The 23,950-nt window shown below is 42.8% G+C and overlaps 1 protein-coding gene across 1 annotated transcript in view; it reads right to left on the reverse strand.

The window, feature by feature from the left end:
* Positions 1-484: 484 nt before the first annotated feature.
* The window catches only part of LOC138959628 (tubulin-specific chaperone D-like), a 40,942-nt gene continuing 17,476 nt past the window's right edge, over positions 485-23,950 (reverse strand). Inside the window, exons 16-35 of the mRNA XM_070331190.1 lie at positions 23,778-23,858; positions 23,219-23,292; positions 22,493-22,610; positions 21,592-21,707; positions 20,719-20,781; positions 20,253-20,308; positions 19,432-19,513; positions 18,145-18,199; positions 17,058-17,216; positions 16,499-16,639; positions 16,092-16,175; positions 15,287-15,442; positions 14,002-14,140; positions 5,517-5,638; positions 4,992-5,069; positions 3,809-3,898; positions 3,096-3,183; positions 2,617-2,726; positions 2,050-2,131; positions 485-1,708 (exon numbers count right to left, since the gene is read on the reverse strand). Of these exons, the coding sequence (XP_070187291.1) occupies positions 1,670-1,708; positions 2,050-2,131; positions 2,617-2,726; positions 3,096-3,183; positions 3,809-3,898; positions 4,992-5,069; positions 5,517-5,638; positions 14,002-14,140; positions 15,287-15,442; positions 16,092-16,175; positions 16,499-16,639; positions 17,058-17,216; positions 18,145-18,199; positions 19,432-19,513; positions 20,253-20,308; positions 20,719-20,781; positions 21,592-21,707; positions 22,493-22,610; positions 23,219-23,292; positions 23,778-23,858 (1,933 nt within the window). The 3' untranslated portion in view covers positions 485-1,669. The remainder of the gene's footprint in view (positions 1,709-2,049; positions 2,132-2,616; positions 2,727-3,095; positions 3,184-3,808; positions 3,899-4,991; positions 5,070-5,516; positions 5,639-14,001; positions 14,141-15,286; positions 15,443-16,091; positions 16,176-16,498; positions 16,640-17,057; positions 17,217-18,144; positions 18,200-19,431; positions 19,514-20,252; positions 20,309-20,718; positions 20,782-21,591; positions 21,708-22,492; positions 22,611-23,218; positions 23,293-23,777; positions 23,859-23,950) is intronic.

Raw genomic sequence — 23,950 nt, forward strand, 5'->3', positions numbered from 1 at the left:
GTGTGTGTGTGTGTGTGTGTGTGTGTGTGTGTGTGTGTGTGTGTTTGCAGACACGAATGCGCTCTTGTGAACAGTAATTACAAGCAAGCAAAACTGTAATGTTCATGTGAAATGCAACATTTGCAAACTTTAAACAATGTCACAGCTAAAGAAAAAATCTAGCAGAACACTATTTCAATGTTTCAGACTCATATGTGTTCTGGCTACAAAACAGGTAGCACTTGCACATGCAAACTCCATTAATGTTGTATGAAAGAATAAGAGTAAATTGAGATCTCATTCATCACCCACACAGATTCAAATTTGAAGAATGATGACTGCACAAGCTAAAATTTTGTAAGCATTCACACACACACACACACACACACACACACACACACACACACACACACACACACACACACACACACACTCACACACACACACACACACACACACACACACACAAATGCAAAGGTATACACAAATGTTGAAACAATTATGCAACAGTATTTCATATTTATTCATCACCTTACAGTATGTGACCATCGGAGTTCTTAAACAACAACAGCTGTATACTCAGAGAGCCATTCTTTTCTTTAAGGGGTTACAGCTCAAATGGCTGTGTTCAGTACAAATTTGTCAGCACATCAAACAAAGTATCTTACAAAATGCATGCAGCTGGACAATGTGGGAGCCATTACAGCACTCCTATACCTTGAAAAAAGTTTATTTTATCACAGGTCTTCCTTCATGAGGAACACGAAGTCCAGATTGGCAAGCTTATACACTCAGACCTGCCAACTCTTGTGAAGCCTCAAGAGTAGTAATTTAGAATATTTTTGAATTTTCAGCATAGCAAATGAAATGGTGTTTAAGTGTAGCATTTTCCAAAATGTATTCCCACATCCGATTAATACAAAAGAATGAACAATTTTAACAAAGTTTCATGAGAATGCAGGAACATAAAATGCCCGTAAGGGAGTATCTGCAGTGCCACTTTTCAATGATGATGATGTGTTATGACCCATTTTGGGACCGCCACACAGAGTGGGAAGCAGAAATGAGTACCAGGACTCACAAAAAAGAGGGAACTGTTGCATGTTTGTGATTATTTGTTTAAGCGTAGCAATCTTTAGCTTGGCGTAGCAATTACTTTTAAAACGTAGCAGTTGGCAGCTCTGTACACTGCTAAGCCATACATTAAGGCAGTAGAGTTCTTTTGCACACAAACCAATTTCACACAAGTCACGTCGTACCTGCTTTCTGCAGGAACTTACAAACTTTTACCATGAACAAACATCCAGAATGTGAGTGTACCATAAACATCAGCAAGAAACTCAATCTGAATCAACTATTGCCCAAAAAATGACGTCTTTTTCTAACAATTCTTTTCAAACCGGATGGATAATGAAGCATGTATTTCTCTGTTCCTCATGACAAACAGCCCTCTGCAAAACAGGCAAAAAAACTTTATCACCACGACATCCTTCTTTGACACTAAGACCGTATTTTGTTCACTGCTCTTCCCAGTCCCATCTTGCTGCTTTTAGCGCTGACTTTGCAAGGCAGATACTATGTAGTGAACACTGACATTAACATCTAAGCTACTCATTTGTGCCGTGATTTATGTGTTTGGGTAGATTAGGTCCTGTTTGACCAAAATGATGCTGTTTATGTTGAGCAGAGATCACGTTGAAGTGGCTGAGGTACTTTGTTCAGGCGTTTTCTGAGAAAAAACACACAAAAAAACGATGAAATCAATAACTAAATCAACACAAACAAAAGACAAAGACATCGATGGCAGATGAAAATGAAACTCAGCAAGTACGATACATGTACACTTAAGATAAAATCAAGAATCAAGAAAGACAACATTTGGATAAAATCAGTCAGTTCTTTCTTGTTGATCCCAATTCTTCAGGTTCCCCTCGTTGTAATAGTGTACATGTATGTTTATTTGAGTAAGGGTCAGAACTGTTCACAGGAAATCAATAATTTGTCATTTGTAATGAGTACAAACCACCCACCATACAACCAGAAAGTATCATATGGAAATAAAAGACTGACCTTAATCACCACCGGTTGACCGATACCAAAGAGATCACACAGGTTGTTGCGAATGGGTCTCAGTTGTTCCACATCCTCATCCCTGCAGGAAAAGACACAAGCCACAGATGTAAATTGCGAACCATGTGGGAGTGAATCAAACTTAAAGGTCTTGTATGACAGCATGTGAGCACTTGCATGAAAAGCAGTTAATAGTTAATAACAGTATCTTTGTACATTCTCGTAACAAGTGCAGAATAAATACCTTATTTTCAGTTGGCACTCTGCAAAACTACCATTCACCAGAAAAAAAGTTACACATATTCTCGTAGCAGACAGATTCGCCTCTCTCTCTTGTATAACATGCCATACCCAGCTGGTAAACCTCCCCACTGAAAAGTGCCCTGTATATGAACAGAAATTGCTTCACTAAACCTGAAGAAAAACTATCTGCCCTTCAAATACTGGTAGCAACATGAGAAAGTTTCAGCTAAGGTTGACATTCAATGCAGCGAAAGACTTCAAGAAATTCCAATGCTCTTTTAAACTCCAAGCAACATAATTATACATGAAGTAATATTCACATACCATTTTGTTTCACTCAGAATGGTGAGGATCTCGTCCAGCGATTCAGGGGGAGCTACTTCGTCATATGTCAGCACCGCCTCGTACACTTTGTTGGCAGTTGTCTTCCTTATCTGCAATGTAAAATATAGTGAACTAGGCCGTTGAGCAAACGTTAGGCTATTCAAGAGTATTTTATGACGAATGAGACTATAGTAAAAGTGATTCGACATGTTTATTAGTCTTCCTTGAGGTGATACTAACTAATGTTCCCAAGAGTTTTTATTTGGTTTTTGAAGCTTACAAAAGGAAACAAACTCACACACGCAAAATGAGAATTCTCACTGAGGCACATTAACAGACAGAATATCATTCAACTGTTTGCAAAGGCTTGCTTATGCATTTCACTTTGACCAAATAACCAATCTAAAGTTAAAATGGTAACAACAAAAAACACACACACAAAAACAAGGCTGTACACCCGGAGGTTGCAGTGTACTTACTCTGGGGTATTTGTGGCAGAGGAAAACACACAGCTGTAACAGAGACTTGCTGCATGCAGTGCCAGGAAACTGCAGCATGCCACAGAATCTGAAACCATGAGAAAAATGTGCATAAGTTCACCAGAAACGGCTCTTCTCTCTCACTATCTCTTATTCTCTCATTTACCAGCCACCACTCCCTCCAAAAACACACATCATCATCACACACACTTACACACACAAACTCGCATGTACATATGCATTCACAAACACACAAACATGTACACATGTTGTGCCTTTGTCTGTTAAACCACCAACTCTCTTGTCATGCACCCAAACCTAAAAAGTTTTCAGCAAATTCTCTCTAACACAAAACAAAAGTAGGTTGTGGGCACTCTCCCGGTATACATTTTATGCATTCAGGCATCGACAGCAACTGCTAGGCTAAAATGAATGTGTGTAAATGATTTCCGATCGATATGTTTCAACCCTTAGCACTGTAAATGCACTTGTTCTTACTTGTCTCTGAGAGAGTATACATTGAAATGGAAACTCTACTCCCCCCTTGTACAAACACAACAGTGTGGTTTACAATAAAAATTCTGAGTTCTGAGTTCACTCTCTCCCTCCCCCCTCCCACCCCCCCCCCCCCCCCCCCACACACACACAAACAACTGCCACCTACTGCCAACCATACCAACTGTTGGAAAAGCAAAGCGTGTTGGGCAACTCACACGTCAGCAGCGGCCATCAGCTTGTTGGGGTCACCACTGCGAGAGATCTCCTTCTTGACCAGCTCCAGCAGCCGCACAGGGAACTGCTCCCTAAAAATGTAAGGCCAAGAAATAAAATTCAATGTTTCCAATTCCCCGAACAACACTGTAAAGAAAAGCAACAAGACTGCAGGTAAGAAGAACAAGCACAAGATAACAATGAAAATGTACTCACCAGAAACATGGACAATAAAAAACGAAGTGAACAAAATCGTATTTTACTGTCCATGTTTCAAGACTCAAGACTCAAAATGATTACTGTCCTCATAAAAACAAGGAAAATTGCCTTACAGTGTCAGGCGATCACAGACATAAAAACATCACATGTATTAAGAATTAAACGATTGCACTTAAAACTAATAACTCTAGCCCGCTTCATATTTGCTGTAAACTTAGAATTAGAATTGCATTAAAACACATGTAAACATCCTGAGCGTCTCTCGCAGCACTCACACACACACACGCACCACACACTCTCACACAAACACAAACACACACACACACACACACACACACACACACACACACACACACACACACACACACACACACACACACACACTCTCTCTCTCTCTCTCTCTCTCACTCGCCATCTCTCTCTATCTCAGTTTAACTAAAAACAATAAAATATATTCAGATTGAGTGGGTAATAATGGCACACAGGCATGATTTAAAAGGTCATGGATAGATAACACATGCGCGTGTATCAAGACCAAGCATTCTACAAACTCGTACGCACCCGTTTCTGGCTAGTACATGTTCATTGTTATCTTGTTCAACACTATAAAGGTATCAATTTCTCTTCAAGGCCAACTTCATGATGACACTGCCAGTCTCCTTTCCCTCACAGTTTACACTTTCCTCAACCCTGGCCTAAATAAGGGCAGGTGTCCACTAACAACTCGATGGAGTCTGCTAGATTAAAGTTTGCCAATACCTAATACTCGCACACACACAAATCAGCAGAATCTAGTCACGGGCATAGGAATGCATGTGTTAACGCTTTCAAGTTTGACAGTTTTAATGATCGCTATACTGTCAGCTCTTTCAAATTTGACAAAGAGTTTTAAGAACATTGACATAATGGATTACATCTCAAATCAGAAAACAATAAAAAGAGCAGCATTGAATATAGCAAACTCACATGAGTTCAGCAGGAAGACCGTCAAAAGCCTGACTACCAAGAAGAAAGTCCAGCATTTTCAACATGGGTATGGACACTCTGAAAAAAAATGAAAAAAGAACATATTTTAATCACATGATTTGAGTGTTACTGATACATTAGAAATTGAAAGGAAGGCTTTATGAAGACCTAAACACAGGTTAATATCCACAAACCCACTCATACACACCCACACACACCCACACACACACACACACACACACACACACACACACACACACACACAGGGGACAGAAAAGATCAGGCATATTAAAAAGTATATGCGGACACAACTGGTAAAGATTAAGAAACAGAAGATTGAGGTATTGTGAAAAGACTGAGAGGCACACACACACGCACTCACCCACACACAAGCATGTACGTACGCACGCAAGCACACACACACAAACATCCCCCCCGCACACACATGCATTCATAGAGCACAAACAGCAAAGGACTGTGTCTGAAGGAACAAAGAAAACACAGTCGAGAAGTTAAAAGTCTCACCTGTCATTTTTCTGGTACTGCTGGATGATGGAGAGCAGGGCCTCAGTGAAGTTGGCCAGGGCAGCACTGTCACCCTTGATACTTTTCAGGTAACCCAGCAGTGAGGCACTGGAGTGTTTCACCTGTTCACCATACATGTTTCCTTTATAAAATAAGTGTGTTAAGAATAGCCGAATTCCTAAAAATAACTCTGTCGAGTTCGTATGGGTTGTGAAAGAGTGAATGCCCTTGCTTTTTACTAGGACAAACATTTGAGGGGTCAATCACTTGCGAGGGGTGTGTCAGAAACACGTAGACAGGAGCATGTGTGAAGTTCTTTGTCAATTGAAAAGTAAGGGTATTCACTCTTCCTCTTCTTCTTCTTCTTCGTTCATGGGGTTAGACTCCCACGTTAACTCTGATGCATGTTTTTAGCACGAGTGGATGTTTACGTGTATGACCGTTTTTACCCCGCCATTCAGGCAGCATACGCCAATTTCGGGGGAGGCATGCTGGGTATTTTCGTGTTTCTATAACCCACCGAACTCTGACATGGATTACATGATCTTTTCCGTGCGCACTTGGTCGTGTGCTTGCGTGTACACACAAAGGGGGTTAAGTCACTAGCAGGTCTGCACATAAGTTGACCTGGGAGATCGGAAAAATCTCCACTCTTAACCCACCAGGCGGCAGCGACCGGGATTCTTCTTCTTCTCTTCTTCTTCTGCGTTCGTGGGCTGAAACTCCCACGTACACTCGTGTTTTTGCACGAGTGGAATTTTACGTGTATGACCGTTTTTACCCCGCCATTTAGGCAGCCATACGCCGCTTTCGGAGGAAGCATGCTGGGTATTTTCGTGTTTCTATAACCCACCGAACTCTGACATGGGTTACAGGATCTTTTCCGTGCGCACTTGGTCTTGTGCTTGGGTGTACACACGAAGGGGGATAAGCCACTAGCAGGTCTGCACATAAGTTGACCTGGGAGATCGGAAAAATCTCCACACTTAACCCACCAGGCGGTCGCGGCCGGGATTCGAACCCTCGACCTTCCGATTAAGAGGCCGACGTCTTACCACCCCGCCACAGCGCCTGTCGACCGGGATTCAAACTCATGACCTCCCGATTAGGAGGCCGACGTCTTACCACCACGCCACTGCGCCCGTCATTCACTCTTCCAACAGAGTTATTTTTGAAAATTGGAAAATATTTAACACAACATCAAAATTGCTTTTTTTTTTTTCTTTCCTTGTTGTTTTTGCATTTTTTTGTCTCGCTATTGTGGTGTTGTCATTTGAGTTTCTTGAGGACAAAAAGTGTTGAATACAGGGAGGGTAAGCACTCAAACACAGCGTAGTGACCTACTTTGACTGTTTAATGGCAGTTAACTGGTCAGCTTCAACGCAGAATGAGCATGTATATAGCACAGGTTCTAATAAACTGTAAAAGTCTTCCTCTACATTATCCAATGATAAATTGTCAAATTTGATAACTAAAATATACTGTTCAAAAAAAGAAACGCATAGCTTGTAATATTTGGTTAATTTAGTTATATGGCTACAAGGATATCCACCAAACTGCAGAAAATGTTTATCTGGTCGTCGACCTTTTGTCCATTGCCACAAGTGAGCTCTGCACGTGACGCATGCGTTATCAGTGGCTACAATGTCAAAATTGCTCATTTGGCATGACCACTCGTCATGCTTCAGTGTAATCTCGTGAAACTCGGGGAATATTGAGCTCTCACCATGTCTTCCAAAACCCATAAAAGCGGATTGTTCGCCACAAAGAAATCAGACGACAATTCAGCGACGAAAGATGGCCCGATTGAGCAGAGAAGACCGCCAAATTGCATTGGGTCGTTTACAAGCAGGCCAAAGTCAAAGTGCAATCGCCAGGCACTTCCACGTGTCCCAGAGCACCATCAGTAGACTGTGGGTCAGGTTTCAAGCCACTGGCTCCGTTGCTGACTTGCCACGAGCGGGAAGACCAAGGGCGACAACTGCTGCTCACAACCGCTTCATACGGCTCCGCCACCTCCAGAATCGTTTCCTGTCGGCCTCATCTTCTGTCCAGGCTCTCCCCGGGCCACACCGATTATCGGACCAGACCGTGCGGAACCGCCTGCATGAAGCTGGTTTGAGAGCTCGCAGACCTCACAGAGGAGCTGTCCTCACCCGCCGCCATCGCCAGAACCGAGTGCAGTGGGGCAACCAGCACCTTCGCTGGACCGTCCGGAATCACTGGAGACACGTGTGGTTCAGCGACGAGTCCTACTTCCTGCTCCAGCGACATGAAGGTCGGAGGAGGGTCTACCGGAGAGTAAACGAACGTTACGCGCCCAACTGTGTGGATGAGGCACCCGTTCATGGTGGTGGAGGCGTCATGGTGTGGGGGGCGATCAATACCGCTGGAAGGAGCACCCTGGTGCACGTCCAAGGGCGCATAACTGCCCAGCGATACGTGGAGGAAATTCTGCGCCCACACGCCCTTCCTCTTCTGGCTGACCAGGATGCCATATTCCAGCAGGACAACGCTCGCCCGCACACAGCACGACTCACCACCCAGTTCCTCACCGACCACCATGTCCAGGTGCTTCCCTGGCCATCCATGTCGCCAGACATGAACCCGATAGAACACCTCTGGGATGAATTGGACAGACGTGTGCGCAGGCGAGAAGAAGCGCCGGCAAATCACCGCGATCTATTGCAGGCACTTCAGGAGGAGTGGGACACCATCCCACAGCAAGATATCCGGCATCTGATCCAGTCCATGCCCAGAAGGTGCCGGGCAGTTGTTGCTGCTCAAGGCAGTCACACCCCCTACTGACTTGACAGCCTCGGCACCCAATCGTATTGATTGACTGATTGATTTGAAGATGCAAATGAACTGTGTGTGCATTCAACTGTGTCCATACCAAATTTCAAACAAATAATCTAAATATTGGATTTTCTGTTAATTTTTTCGAAAAATAAAACAAATTTGGCAAGTAGCAACTATGCGTTTCTTTTTTTGAACAGTATATTACCATTGCTGTACTTCATATATTTCACTGTCTGTACTCCTGTCAGTGTCACCCTAATGGATGAAATTTTAGATCAATTTGAAACAATCATTATGAGTTCTGGACATCATCCATCCATCAATCATTGCCCTCACTATGCATCACACACACACAAACACACAACACACAACACACACACACACATGAACTGGGTGGCCGAGTGGTAACGCACTTGCGCTCGGAAGCGAGAGGTTGCGAGTTCGACCCTGGGTCAGGGCGTTAGCAATTTTCTCCCCCCTTTCCTAACCTAGGTGGTGGGTTCAAGTGCTAGTCTTTCGGATGAGACGAAAAACCGAGGTCCCTTCGTGTACACTACATTGGGGTGTGCACGTTAAAGATCCCACGATTGACAAAAGGGTCTTTCCTTGCAAAATTGTATAGGCATAGATAAAAAATGTCCACCAAAATACCCGTGTGACTTGGAATAATAGGCCGTGAAAAGTAGGATATGCGCAGAAATGGCTGTGATCTGCTGGTCGATGTGAATGCGTGATGTATTGCGTAAAAGATTTCCATCTCACACGGCATAAATAGATCCCTGCGCCTTGAGTCCGAGTCTGGCACGGCTGTTTCTTTCAGCCTGCCTGCCCACACTCAGTTTCCCGAAACTTTCCCTGCTGCCAGCGAGCGCTGATAAGCGCAGCGACAGCCCAGGCCGGAGTTCTAAAATTACCACAGCGTGGGAAATTGATAACAGCGGTTGTGTGGCACAGGCATATCACAGCTGGGAAAACGTGTACCTTTTGTTTGTTACCTTTACTTATCGTCTCGTTTGTGTGGCTATTCCAAAACGGACACCAGCTGAGAGAGGACATTCTGACCTACACATCGATGCCAAACACGATGTGAATGGTTTTGAAGAGTCTGCAACACAGAGAGTTTGAATAAAGAGGAAAAATCAGGGCTGAGTCGTGTGTTTGATTGTGTGTGTGAGACATGCAACATTTAAACAACAATAGAGATCGAACTATAGTTCTCACAACAAGGAAACATACATGCTGACAAAGTTTAGCATGCCTTGAATAAGAACAACTGACCTGTATTTAGGCATCCTGATGGGGGGTAGTTGTAGCAGGCTCAGAAATAGGTCACTGACACGCTACTAGCTAGCCGAGGGGTGAAAGGTATAACGTACCCTGTGACCGATGCCAGACATCCGCACAGCTAATTGAGGCGAATGGGAGGGGGGGGGGGGGGGGGGCTCTGGGGCTTGAGTAACGTGAGTCAGCTTAAATGGAATGTGTAGTCTGCTTGGCCAAGATAAGATACCCCCAGGGAGATGTTCACACCATGCAGTTAGAATAAAGGATACACTTGCTTCAACATTCAGTTCCGCGGATTATATTTACTGAGTTGTTCATGGATTGTAGACTGTTCAAAACAGCATTTGAGAAGATTTACTTTAATTTGTGTGTAGTGTTGAAAATCAAGGTATGCCAGTGTAGTTTTATTTGTTCATTTTGTTGTTGATTTTAATCAACAAACATGCAACAAACGGTTTGTTCTGGTCTGTGATAGCTATTACTTCTTTTGTTTTGGAGACCAACTTTTGTTGAAATAAAGAAGGAATCAAAGAAGGACAGAAAAAGAAGAAAAACTTGACAGTTAATGTTTTTCACGTGTGTGTTAATAGTGTGAGAAAGTTACAAGCGTGAGCGTGACACGTACAATATATTAACGGGTAGCAATGGAAGATCGTCTACATACTAGAGATTTACACGAAGAGAGACTACATCGTATCTGCAGAATATGTGGCTGTAGAGTGAGTAAACGGTACGACGACCCTTGCAAAGCAATAAAGTGCAGAAACCACATTCAAGACATTAACCAGTGCTATGGACAGAAAATTGAAGAAGATCAAGATCTGAAGCACTCCAAAACAATGTGTAAAAGCTGCTTCAGTCGGATGGGAAGAATGCAGTCAACTAACTTCTTATCAACTGAGATGAATCAGAATGTACACAACGACATCCAGTTATCAAATTCAATCTGGATTGATTTTAATTCAAACCTTAGCGTCACTGGGTGCTCAGTGTGTTTTCGTTTTCAACAGCAGGGCAAAGGGGGGCGACCAGCCAAAGGCGCACGTGGAAAGAAAAGACCCGCACGCACGCAGGCAGACTCTGCCAGTGTCACCCAGCATAATGCCAGAAAACAGGACCTTGAAATGCCAAGTACATCGGCTGAAACTGATTATATATTTTTTCCACCATCCGCGGCGTCCACTCCAAAGAAACTTCGAACATCTTTCTCGCAAACATCACCTGTCAAGGCTTGTTCTACCGCTGCCAGCACATCTCCCCGACATAGCACTTCTCCAATAATTGTCAACCAAACACCGCCAAAGAAGCAGACACAAGGCACCGCTTGTCAGACCTCTCCCTTGCAGAAAACTCCACCGGCAAAAACAATCAAAGAAAACACAGTACATGTCGCTACATCACCCCACGTTAAAGCCAAACATTTACGGGACGAAAGAGAACTAACAGGAATACTAACAAAGGACGAACAACGGTACCAGACAGCGCTCAACCGCACATCATTGCAGCATTCAGCTGACAATCAGACAATCAGATGTGCGACAGGCGGGCAGCCTTTGTATTTCATGCGTGTCACCAAACCAAGGAAATCCACAACAGTAGCATCGGAAGCGGTAAAAAGACGACGATCAAAAAAACTTGCGAATGTCAGAGCCAATATTTCAGGTGGAACAGAACAAGATTCAAATGAACAGTTATCAGAGGAGATAAGAAAAACCACCAAGGACAGGAGAAATGAGATCTTAGAGCATGCAGGTTACAGGAGATCATTGGCAATTTCCAGGAGACAGGGGACAGCTCTGCGAACCAACCTTGGGCTCAGCTGGTCGAAGTATAGGACGTTTAAACGTTTTATGCGCAGCGTTGGAGTCAAGCACGAAAGCGAGAAAAAGGAAAGAACTACGCAGAAAGAGGCAGCCTGTGGGACTCTCAAAATAGAAAACAAAACGCTGTCTTTTGAAAATAAAATCACCAACCAGAAAGAAGAACTTCCAACACCCGTAGCATACATAGAAGACTTAACAGAATTTGTGCCAGCCTTGTTAGACAAATACCAAATGGCAGGCCTCCTCGACTGGCATGGCGACATCCCAGATGATGAGGTGTGGGTGAAGATTGGTGGTGACCACGGAGGAAACAGCTTTAAAGCCATGCTCCAAATTGCGAACCTCCGTAACCCCAATTCCAAACACAACACCTTCCTCATATGCATGGCCAGCTGCAAGGACAGTCGAGAGAACCTCGAGCGACTTCTCCGACCATTCAAACACCAAATTGATGCTCTCCAAAACATGGAATGGCGAAGAAAAAAGATTCGCGTTTTCTTGTTTGGGGATTACGATTTCTTGTTGAAGCTCTTCGGTCTGTCGGGTCCTCAAGGAGTGCATCCGTGTCTGTGGTGTACAGCAACAAAACAGCAGACACAAAAAGCACCCCAGGATCGGCCACACTCGGAAAAAAGGAACCTCGTCACACTGAGGAGAGATTACCAGCGCTTCAAAAGAGCAGGGAAAGAGAAGAAGAATGCAAAGAGCTTCAACAATGTAATCAGAAAACCCATCTTCACAGTTGACGTGGCACAAGTTGCACCGCCATACCTGCACCTGTTGCTAGGGATCGTGAAAAAACACCACACTCTCCTGGAAGAGCAGTGTCATGAACTGGACAAAGCCATAGCTGACAAACTTGCAGAGGAGGATGGCAACCACGAAAACCCCACTCCCTTTGAAATGTACATTGACAAGCTCCGCCACATCAAAAGTAAAGAAAAAGAAATGCGTCTTGCTGAAGGAATGGCAGTGTTTTCAGAGCCTGGTAGTGATGAAACTTTGAGCAATTTCCAGCAACGAAGAAATGATATACTTAGCAAGATAGAAGAGTTTGAAGATGAAATTCAAGTTTTGAAAGAAGAAGCAGATTTGCCATTCCTGTGTGGCCCAACAACATCTGGCCTCGACATAGCCCTGAAGAAAAACAAAATAACCATACAAGCCTACCACGGCAGGTCGTTTGTTGGCAACCACTGCCATCGTTACCTGAAAGACGGCGTGTATCAAGACATCTGTGACAGTGTCATCAGGAATGCCATGCAGTCTACAGACGACCACACTTTGCATGCACAGGCAGATGACATCAGCGAAAGGTTCCAGACACTAAATGAACTGTACTCACAAATCCACAGAGATGTATCTCACAAGCAACCCTACAGGACTGTCAACACCTTGCAAAGCATCGCTAAAAGCATCAACGGCTACATGACATTCTTTCGGCTCAACTTCCCCAGCAAAATTATTCCCAAACTTCACATCTTGGAGTGTCACTGTATTGACTTCATGAGGGATTGGGGCTTTGGTCTTGCTTTGCACGGCGAACAGGGAGGAGAAGAAACACACGCCACAGTAAACATTTTAAAAAGCAGAACATACGGACTGCAAACGGAGGAGGCAAAGCTCAGGTTAATAATGACCGAGCATATGACCCTCGTGTCACCTGCACTCCACTCTGTGATACCAGCTGTACAGAAGAGGAAAACAACATAAACTGCATTTCTACGTACTGTCGTCCTGTTATTTGTCATGCCATAAAAGTGTTTTGGGCATGAATTACAAAGTGTGTTTGACATTAATGTTCAGTCTTTTTGCTTCGTGAACTCAATAATTTGTGTAATATCAACAAACGTGCTATTGTGACAACTGTGTCGATCTGACATGAGTGGAACTCTGTGATCCCTGCACTGTAATCTGAGTGGGCTAAGCGAGTGCCTGTGGAATACCGTTATACCTTCCTCCCCTCGGCAAGCTAATAGCGTGTCAGTGACCTATTTCTGAGCCCCGCTACAACTACCCCCCATCAGGATGCCTAAATACAGGTCAGTTGTTCTTATTCAAGGCATGCTAAACTTTGTCAGCATGTATGTTTCCTTGTTGTGAGAACTATAGTTCGATCTCTATTGTTGTTTAAATGTTGCATGTCTCACACACACAATCAAACACACGACTCAGCCCTGATTTTTCCTCTTTATTCAAACTCTCTGTGGTGCATACTCTTCAAAACCATTCACATCGTGTTTGGCATCGATGTGTAGGTCAGAATGTCCTCTCTCAGCTGGTGTCCGTTTTGCAATAGCCACACAAACGAGACGATAAGTAAAGGTAACAAACAAAAAGTACACGTTTTCCCAGCTGTGATATGCCTGTGCCACACAACCGCTGTTATCAATTTCCCACGCTGTGGTAATTTTAGAACTCTGGCTTGGGCTGGTGCTGCGCTTATCACGCTCGCTGGCAGCAGGGAAAGTTTCGGGAAACTGAGCGTGCGGCCTGAAACAGGCGTGCTGGAGATACGCGCACGATATAAGACTTCATATAATAATAACACACACACACACACAAATTCCACTGACCAGTGACTCAGTCAGTCCCCCCACACTGACGGTCATTCCCAGTAGGACGGCCTGGGTGTAGGTAGACACAGCCAGCAGCAGAGCAAAGCGGTGGAACGTCTCTGATGGAAAGTCCCAGTACAGCACTCTCCCTCCATCCCTGGACATGACACACACATGTCAGACATTCTGTACTGCCATCATTTTCTGACTACAAGGAACTACCAATTATAGGATGCACATGCTCTTGTTGGGAACAAAAAAAAATGTTGTAACGTAAGGTGCTAACAGGTTTAAGGCGTACCATATTTTAACCCTGAAGACAGTCAAGTGCAAATGATAGGATGAATGTGAAAGAAGATGAACATGTCAAAATGTGATGTTCTCTCATTTGTCTTTAGTCTACTAGCTTAAGGAGCAGAAAGTGATAAATATTCAATATTGACTTTGACCTTGGGCTTGGCAAATGAGAATGTTACCCATTCTGTGTACATCAAAGAAAAAGTGTTAATAAGCCTTTGCTGTTCCTTTGTTCGCTGGTTGACTGATGTTTCTTCTTCTTCTTCTTCTGCGTTCGTGGGCTGAAACTCCCACGTACACTCGTGTTTTTTGCACGAGTGGAATTTTACGTGTATGACCATTTTTTACCCCACCATTTAGGCAGCCATACGCCGTTTTCGGAGGAAGCATGCTGGGTATTTTCGTGTTTCTATAACCCACCGAACTCTGACATGGATTACAGGATCTTTTTCGTGCGCACTTGGTCTTGTGCTTGCGTGTACACACGGGGGTGTTCGGACACTGAGGAGAGTCTGCACACAAAGTTGACTCTGAGAAATAAATCTCTCGCCGAACGTGGGGACGAACTCAGGCTGACAGCGGCCAACTGGATACAAATCCAGCGCGCTACCGACTGAGCTACATCCCCGCCCATGTTTCTGCTTAAAGCGTCATGACCACATTGAAAGAATAGGGTTGGCAGCTGGTTCACAGACTCCTTAACCTGCTCGGTTTTCTATGTGATCATTGTGTCAGTTTACTTGCGAATAGTGGTTTCTGTTTTTACCTGTGACAACGACTAAAATTCTATTTTCAGCATCACGTTTACTTCACAAGCAATGATAATTTTAATAAAACTGCACATGCATCAAATCATGATTTCTGTTTTTATCAGTGACAAAGACTAAAATTCTTCTTTTAGCGTTACTTTCACTGTTATATTATTCACTAAACAATCATAAGCTGTTAACAAAACTGCACACGCATTAAATCTTCAGAGAAGTATCAGGCAAAAGGGAAAACCCACTGTGGGAAGACCTCCATCAGCTTGTCTTTGTGAGGGATGGCAGGCACCTCAGGCTTAAGGTAGAGCAGCTTGATGAAGACCTCACCGGCCACAAAACGTGTTCTGTCAATCTTCTCACACCCCTGCTGGATCAGGCCGCACATCACCTCCTTCACTCTGGAAGCAGAAAAAAAAGTTCAGCAGAATGCAAGGATGTTCTTATAGTTAGATTCCTCTCTTTCTCTGTTATCTGTCGCCCAAGGGGAGGGGGGAAGGGGGAGGGGAAAGGTGATGAGGAGGTGGAGCTGAGAGATGGAGACTTCAGCATGATCAGCAGATTCTTGCCAGCCTGCTACTGCAGAAGGATACAGAATATTTTACAAAACTATCTGGTACAACCGGATACAAATGCTTATTTTTTTGCAAGACATACACATATTTTTATTTTTTCAATTTCATTACTTTATTGTCCCATCGCCCAGAAATTCGGGTCACTTCCTCCAAGTGGAAAGCTAGCAGCAACAGAGTCGCGCTACCCAGGTGTGTGCAAGTTTAGGTGTAATCAGCCACCTGCACTTATGGCACAATGACTGAGGTCTTTTACATGCCACAGTGGTGACATGGGGGTGGAACATGGATACTGACTCTGAGTTTGCACATAAGTTGACCTGTGTCCGTCCTGGCATGGAATCAAACCTGCGACAATAGGATCATAAGTCCAGTGCTCTTCCAACTGAGCTACCAGGCCCCGGTAATAAAGAAATAAAGACATGATGACACTGTTTACCTATCATTTAATATGAAACATTTATTTTTTACAACTTACGTGTCAGCATCTAGCAGGCTTGGATCAGCTTTCACCACCATTTCTATGAGCTCTGCTAGAGCAGTCATGCTGGCCTCGCGAACCCTGCACACAGTTTGAACAAACATCAAGGCTATTTCTCTGGCACAAGATGATCAAACAAACACTCCCTTCTTTTCTTTAATTGATATAATTCTGACTTTTCCGCCAGAACAATCAGAAAAAATATCCAAACAAAAGCTACCACTTTGTCCTAAAACTTGTTAAAAGCTCCTGTTTAACATTTCTGCCCTTGCATCATGAAGTGTGCTTTGTAGAAACACACCAACACATGAATGTCAAAACACATGCCGGGTATACAACCCTGTGCCCATGCAAGACAGACAGGCAGGACAGACAGACAGATAAACACACACACAAACACTGACCATGATCCAACATCTCCTCTGCTATCCATGGTGTAGTCTTTCAGAGCCCCCAGCAGGGCATCAAAGATGTCCGAGATGTTTTTCTTGCACACGATGTGATGGGGATCACCATTGGATTGCACGCCTACTGTCTGACAGATGCTGAAAAAAAGAACTGGGTGAACTAATGTTGTTGACATAATTGTTGTTTGGGTGCTGTTATAAAGTGTAGGGTACGCTTTGAACATTTTTGATGAATCTGTGTAGCAGAGCTATATAAACCAATACACCAGCAAGCCTTTGTTCTAACCACACTGTTGTTGTGGTCCTACCATACTTCCACAAGTAATGGACTCTCCCATCAGTCCCCCCCCCCCACACACACACACATCATACCATGTAATTACATTAATATCACTGGCTTTTTCTACCATATGAGCTGTTGCACACAGACTGACCATTCAAATGAAATCAGAAAACATTTAAAACAATTTCTACTGAACAGCGCCATAATTTCAGAATTAAAATCAAACCACAAAGAACACAAAGAATTCTCACAGGATGTTACAGTGATTCTAACCTTGATATAGCTTTGACAGCGTCCCTCCTGGCTTCAGCCATTTTCCCCGCTGCCTTGTCCTTGATGTGCAGGGATTTGACGAGTCCAGACAAAACATCGTGAAACCGGCCCCGCAGCATGAACCGTGGCAGTGCACCAAGCCCCAGGCTGAAGCCCATCCTGTGCAAAGAGATAAGAACATATACATTTTGCTTAGATGACTCACCTTCAAAAAAAGCTAAAAAGAAGCAACTCATAATCACATGGATGAAAATTGAGACTGTTCCAAATCAGGCAAACCTGCTCAGAGGCCAAATTGACCTGAATTTTTCCCGGTGTTTCTGTATGATTTTTTACTTGTCTTCATTCACATTTACTCCTTCAGATGTGCACCCTTTAGCGATAAAATCTGCATGTATGACCAAAAGATATTCCATTACATTGACTTGTTCAGTAACACATATTCTGCTCATTTGACTGACATCATTCTTCTTATTCTTCTTTGTTCATGGGTTGAAACTCCCACAATCTTTTACGTGTATGACCGTTTTTACCCCGCCATTCAGGCAGCCATACGCCTGCTTTCAGGAGAAGCATGCTGGGTATTTTTGTGTTTCAATAACCCACCACACTCTGACATGGATTACAGGATCTTTTACATGTGCATTTGTTCTTGTGCGTTTACACACGAAGGGGGATAAGGCACTAGCAGGTCTGCACATATTAACTTGACCTGGGAGATCGGAAAAATCTCCACCCTTAACCCACCCGGTGCGGCCTGGATTTGAACCTGCGACCTTCCGCATGGGAGGCCGGCGTCTTATCCATTAGGCCACTGTGCATTCAATCCTTCTCTCAGAGACAGTTGAATGCAATCTTTAAGCATGCTGTTAACAAGGGAGCAAGATCAAATATGGCACTGAAGCATTTTACATCGCGGAACAATCAAATTGACCCATAAAAGTTGCTCCAACACAGCGTTATGACTGAGATATGAGTTTGGTATGGATTGCTTTCTCTGGCAAATCTCATCCTCTCAGAGTATCATTCATCCAATGACTGCAATTTTCGTGACAAATATAAAAATTGTCAATGTAAAACTACTTGCCTTGCTACCTCTTGTGTTGATGTTAACTGCGAGAGGTACCGACTGATGATATTCTCTGGAAACAGAAAGTAATAGTGAATGTGTATATTACTTTAAACAGGCAACAGCAACAAGGCAATTAGACACAGACGGAGAGACAGAGGAAACACAGAAGAGAGAAAAACAGAAAATGACTGAGAAAAAGAAATATAGTAAATTTCTGAATGGAACTCTTGTGAACACACAAATACTACAGTGGAACCCTTTTAAGACCTCAAAACAATCTGAGAAAATCAGGTCCTAAAATGGAGATAAATATACAGAGGTTATGAACAGAACATCTAAAATAAACGTAATACAGTCCAACCTGCCCTGGTGACCCGCACCTCAATAATGACTACCTGCCCATTAAGCGGGGCTCACACACGGGCGGAGCAAGCAGAGCAAGAGCGGAGCGGAGCAAGGAAATTGTCTCCGCTCTCCACCTGCCCTCTCACACACACGCTCCGATCCTGCTCCGGTAGGGGATTCCCCTATGATATGACATAGTTTCTCTACTCGCGCTGCCAGTTAGTTGACACAGACATCAACACGGTGATCGCTGCACTAAATTCACGTGCAAACTGTAGTGACTCCAATGTGTTGGCAAGTGGTGACCCATTTTGTGGTTATTCGGCAAACTTGCGCGCAAAAGAGCACGGTTTTAAAACACAGTCTAGTTGAATCGCCGCGCAAGATCTCGATAGGCTTCTTTCGATGCCGAACGATTGTAAAAAAAATTGTACAGCCTGATTCCACAGACATTCATGGTACTCCAGTTGCTCGATAAAATCGAACGTCTCTTCATCGGTCATTGGAGGCGCCATGTTTTCGATCAGTTTACCTTGGGGGAACAAGGGAAGCAACTCACATATTATTTCCGGAGAAAGTGATGTGTGCGCTGATTGGCTGCACCGCTGCACCGGAGCCAAAAAATAGAAACGTGTCCTATTCCTTGCTCCGCACCGCACACACCACTTTCTCCACTCCTGCAACGGAAGTAGCGTCATCTCTCCGCCTGGTGCAGCATACTCCACCCTTGCTCCGCTTGCTCCGCCTGTGTGTGAGCCCCCCTTTACGACCACCCTAAAGCACCCCAGACAAGGTTGTTTTTTTAATTTTCATATTATCCACCTTTCCAGAGCCACCACCTGTCTATAAGCGACCACTTTTGGTCGGACATTGGATGCCCATTTTAGACAGGTAACACTGTACTTTCAAAACCCTGAAGGCAGACACTGAATTGCATGCCATCTGTAGCTTGCTCACCTTGTTTATCGGGTTGAGCAGAGCCATCCTTCTGCGAGTAGTACTCTGAGAAGAAAGCCGGAATTGTTGCTGCTGCTGCTGCCTGCAAACAAATCCACAAAGAACAGACTGTAGTAATGCAAAGAGATAACAAATACATTTGAAAAAAGAGCTGACTTATGAAGAGAAATCAAGAACAGATAAACTGCAGACATTCAAAAATCAAGAATAAATAAGATTTTGTGGTGGTTTTTTTGTGTGGCTGCCCTGACCCTGTTTCTTGTACTGGTGTGCCCCCACATCGCCCTGTCCCAGCATCCACTGCTCCATCCACATCTGAATTTCGTTCCTTTCCAGACATATCGATTTTACAAACACTCCAGGAAGGGATGTCAGGTCGCTGCAGTGGGCTACCCCCTGAAGATGACACTGCACTGCTGCTAAGTCACTTCGACGTTTTCGGCAGTGGTCCTGTCCCAAGCCAACGGATGTAGGCTACTATACCTACTAACAACATTGACTGTTAAGTCATAGAGCCAGACTGCCACAACGTCCCTCTGTCGACCCCCTTGAGCATCACACGTTGAAGACTGACAGCAGAACTACTCTTCAGGGAAGGAAGGAACAGGAACAAAAATCTCAACGTTAAGTTTTTCTTTTCATTTTTGGCCTAACACTCCTCATTACTAAGACTCTCCTGATTGCTCAGGCGAGTAAAAAGTTTGCACCATCCGACAATCCTCATACAATCTTATTCACAACAAATGAACAACAAAACTGTGGTTCTACATTGCATTCTTTAAATTGTCAGGCGAATTTAACCAGCAGTGATCGCGTCTTACCTGAATTTCCGGTTCAAGGTGTGACAGACACTCATCCACTAGTTCTTGCCACAGATCTAAACAAAGAAATCAAACAAACCATTATCATGTATGTATATCTATATATATATATATATATATATATATATATGTGTGTGTGTGTGTGTGTGTGTGTGTGTGTGTGTGTGTGTGTGTGTGTGTGTGTGTCTGTGTGTGTGTCTGTGAGTGAGTGTATGTGTGTGTGTGTGTGTGTGTGTGTGTGTGTGTGTGTGTGTGTGTGTGTGTGTGTGTGTGTGGTGTTTGTGAATAAGCAAAGGTGTATGCTTGCTTGCATGGATGAATGTTCCTATAATTGTATCAGCGAGTGGATTGCAAATTTATGGCTAACATGTGTGAAATGATTTTCAAAACACCAGTGCAAGTAATCCCACACACAAAGGTAGCAAACTACTTAATGAAGCTAATATTACTGAGTTTGCCAACTTACCTATAACTGGTTTACCGTGGAATTGAAGCTTAGACAAGGACAGCTTTTCTATGAGTAGACAAACTGAAAAAGAATGAAATTTTATTAAACATAAATCACGTTCCTTGCAGAAAAAGCCAAGATGACACATTTGGTTTCTTAAACACAAACTTCTGTTTTAGCATTCCAGAATGACTGGGAATTATTCAGACATCTCTCAGATAAAATACATAATCTACTGAACCACTGATACCGCACTTTCTAAAGTCATGCTTCATATGTTTGTCATTGTTTTGATTTATTTATTAATTTATTAAGGAGATTTCTATAGCGCATAACTAAAAGCACTATGCGATTTAATCCTCAGACAGACACATTGGGTTTACTGACCTAACTGTAGTTTTTACCATTACTGTATCACCAGAATGAGAAAAAAATCTAACCCCTGCGGCCTGAACCCTTGATGCTGCCAAGCAACCTTCATAATTTAAACATAAACATAAACATATTTTAAAGTGACTCCTCACACAGTAATGGTCAGTTTCTGCACGCAAAAAAAAGAAGAAAAAAAGAAGAAAAGAAAAAAAAGAATGGGGGTACAAAGCTTTAATTAAACTGTTTTACCCCTTTTCAAATAATTTCTCTCTGGAATCTGAAACTACAATCCTTGACAAACCATATTCTACAATGGAACTTGCCTTTTAAGACTCCCTGTTTTAAGACCTACCCCTTTTTAAGACCCTGTTTTTTTTCAGACTTTCTGTTTATAACATCTGTAAATTTACCTCTATTTTAGGACACCTTACCTTTTAAGAACTGAATTTCTCAGATTTTTAAAAGGGGGATTCCACTGTATTCACTTACCATGCCTGCAGCTGGCAAGTTGTTACCTACCTGCTTTCCTCATGAACTCTCCTCCGTGTCCCCTGAAGAGTTTGGCAGTCTGCAGTTTACCTGCAATCCCCTCTAGTCCCGTGATGACATCACTACTCAGCACCGACTCCAGACCCCTGTGATGCAAGGTGGTACTTGAAACATCACTTTCAAGCAAACCAGATCAAAGAGTACAACTCTTAACCTAGTTAAAACAAGATATTCATTTTCTGACACAAGTCACTCCCTGAAAATCCCTATTCTACAGTTCTACCTGTTTTAAGCCCTCCCCCTTTCAAGTCCCTCGTTTATCAGACTTTCTGATTAAAAAATCTGTACATTTACCGTAAAGCATGCACGCACACACATTCATGTGTATTGGGTTTAAAAGTCCTAATGTATTAATCATATGTAATACTATACAGTATGCCTGTTGTTAGTTGTTTAAATTGTTGCCCCACAGTCTGTGTTACATCTTCGTTCTGTTTTAGATCTGTACGCTTTTATGTAAGTTCTGTTTTATTGTCAGACTTTTTATGTGTTACTATGTGTCTATTACTTATCTTATGTATTTTCATCTTTTTAAAAACAATTTTTCTACATTATCTTATATAACTATAAGTGGTCGTTGTCTATGAATTTTTTAAATTTTGTGTGTGTGTAATGCTTGTATGTTATTTCCTACGAGGAAACTCTTTATATGTAAAATGTTGAATTTTAATGTCTAATGTAAAGCGCCATGAGACTGCCATTTGGCTGCCATTTGGCGGTGAACAGCGCTATAAAAGAATGTTTTATTATTATTATTATTATTATTATTCACACACTTTTCACTCTTAATTACAAATCAAAGTTCTACAACATATGCTCTTTCCTTCATTTCAAGACCACAAAACACACAGAGGCAATAAGTATTTCTCACTTGTTTTGCTTCTGGTAGTGAAGGAACAGGGCATGTGTAACCTCGGCAATAACAATGATGGCCCCGTGGCGTTGGAACAAGTCAATGCCTGCTGTCATTGGAAGAAGTGTTGGTAGTGCTGAAATGAAATTGAAACAGATGATTTTCAATTTATTTCAATGACATCAGACGATTTTCAAACTCTTTCAATGGCAACAGATGTTCAAACTCTTTCAATGGCTTCAGATGATGTTCAAACTCTTTCAATGACAACAGACGATTTTCAAACTCTTTCAATGACAACAGACGATTTTCAAACTCTTTCAATGACAACAAATGATTTTCAAACTCTTTCAATGACAACAGATGATTTTCAAACTCTTTCAGTTGCAACAGATGTACAAACTCTTTCAATGACAACAGATGATTTTCAAACTCTTTCAGTTGCAACAGATGTTCAAACTCTTTCAATGACATCAGTTGATGTTCAAACTCTTTCAATGACAACAGATGATTTGCAAACTATTTCAATTTCAACAGATGATTTTCAAATTCTTTCAATTGCAACAGATGGCTTTCAAACTATTTCAATGGCATCAGATGATTTTAAAACTCTTTCAAAGACAGATAATTTTCAAACTATTTCAATGACAACAGATAATTTTTTAAACTCTTTCCATGAATTGCTGTCCCAATTTGTCACATACAAACAAAACATCAATTTAGTTTGAAATCAGTGTCTCTCACCTTCTCTGGCCATGTGTTCTGGGGCTTTTGTGGTCAGTTTGTGAAGAGCCTTGGCTGTCAAAACTCGCACAGCACTGCAAACAATCGGGTGAATGCAAAATGTATTTCCTTTAGACACTCATAGATACTCTTTCAACCACATCCATCATCACCAAATGATGAATTCAAAGAATAAGGCTACACATGTACTTATCTTAACAAGAAAAGTCACAAGGTTGCAGTATCTTTACAGTTCTAGTCAAAACGGAATGACAGTAGGTAAGTGAGTCAGTGAGTCAGTGAGTGTGTGTGTGTATGTGTGTGTGTGAGAGTATAAGTGAATGTGCGTGCATGCCAAGTGTGTGTGTGTGTGTATGTGTGTGTGTGTGTGTGTACATGTGTGTGTGCATGTGTGCGTGCCTTGTGTGTGTGCGTGCGGGCATGCATGCATGTGCATAGCATGCCTCTATATATCTGTCTGTCTCTCTGTTTCTGTTTGCATACTTTTAGTCTTTGTTTTACGCTCATCAAAAACACTATGAGAGTGCAGCAGTAAAAGAGTTTAAGAAACGCAACCCACTTGTCCCAGTGGCTGACTTTGATGTTGACTAGATGGTCGATCAGCGACAGTGTGTACTCCTCATACTGAGCGATGAACAAGCTGCAACAATAGCACAATGTCAACAGTCGTACAACAAAGAGGAACACACAGGAGTTTTTACTATGTCTTTCAGCGTCTTGTTATGTGTTTCA

Source organism: Littorina saxatilis, linkage group LG2 (assembly GCF_037325665.1).
Source record: "Littorina saxatilis isolate snail1 linkage group LG2, US_GU_Lsax_2.0, whole genome shotgun sequence".
In the NCBI taxonomy this organism is placed as follows: domain Eukaryota; kingdom Metazoa; phylum Mollusca; class Gastropoda; order Littorinimorpha; family Littorinidae; genus Littorina; species Littorina saxatilis.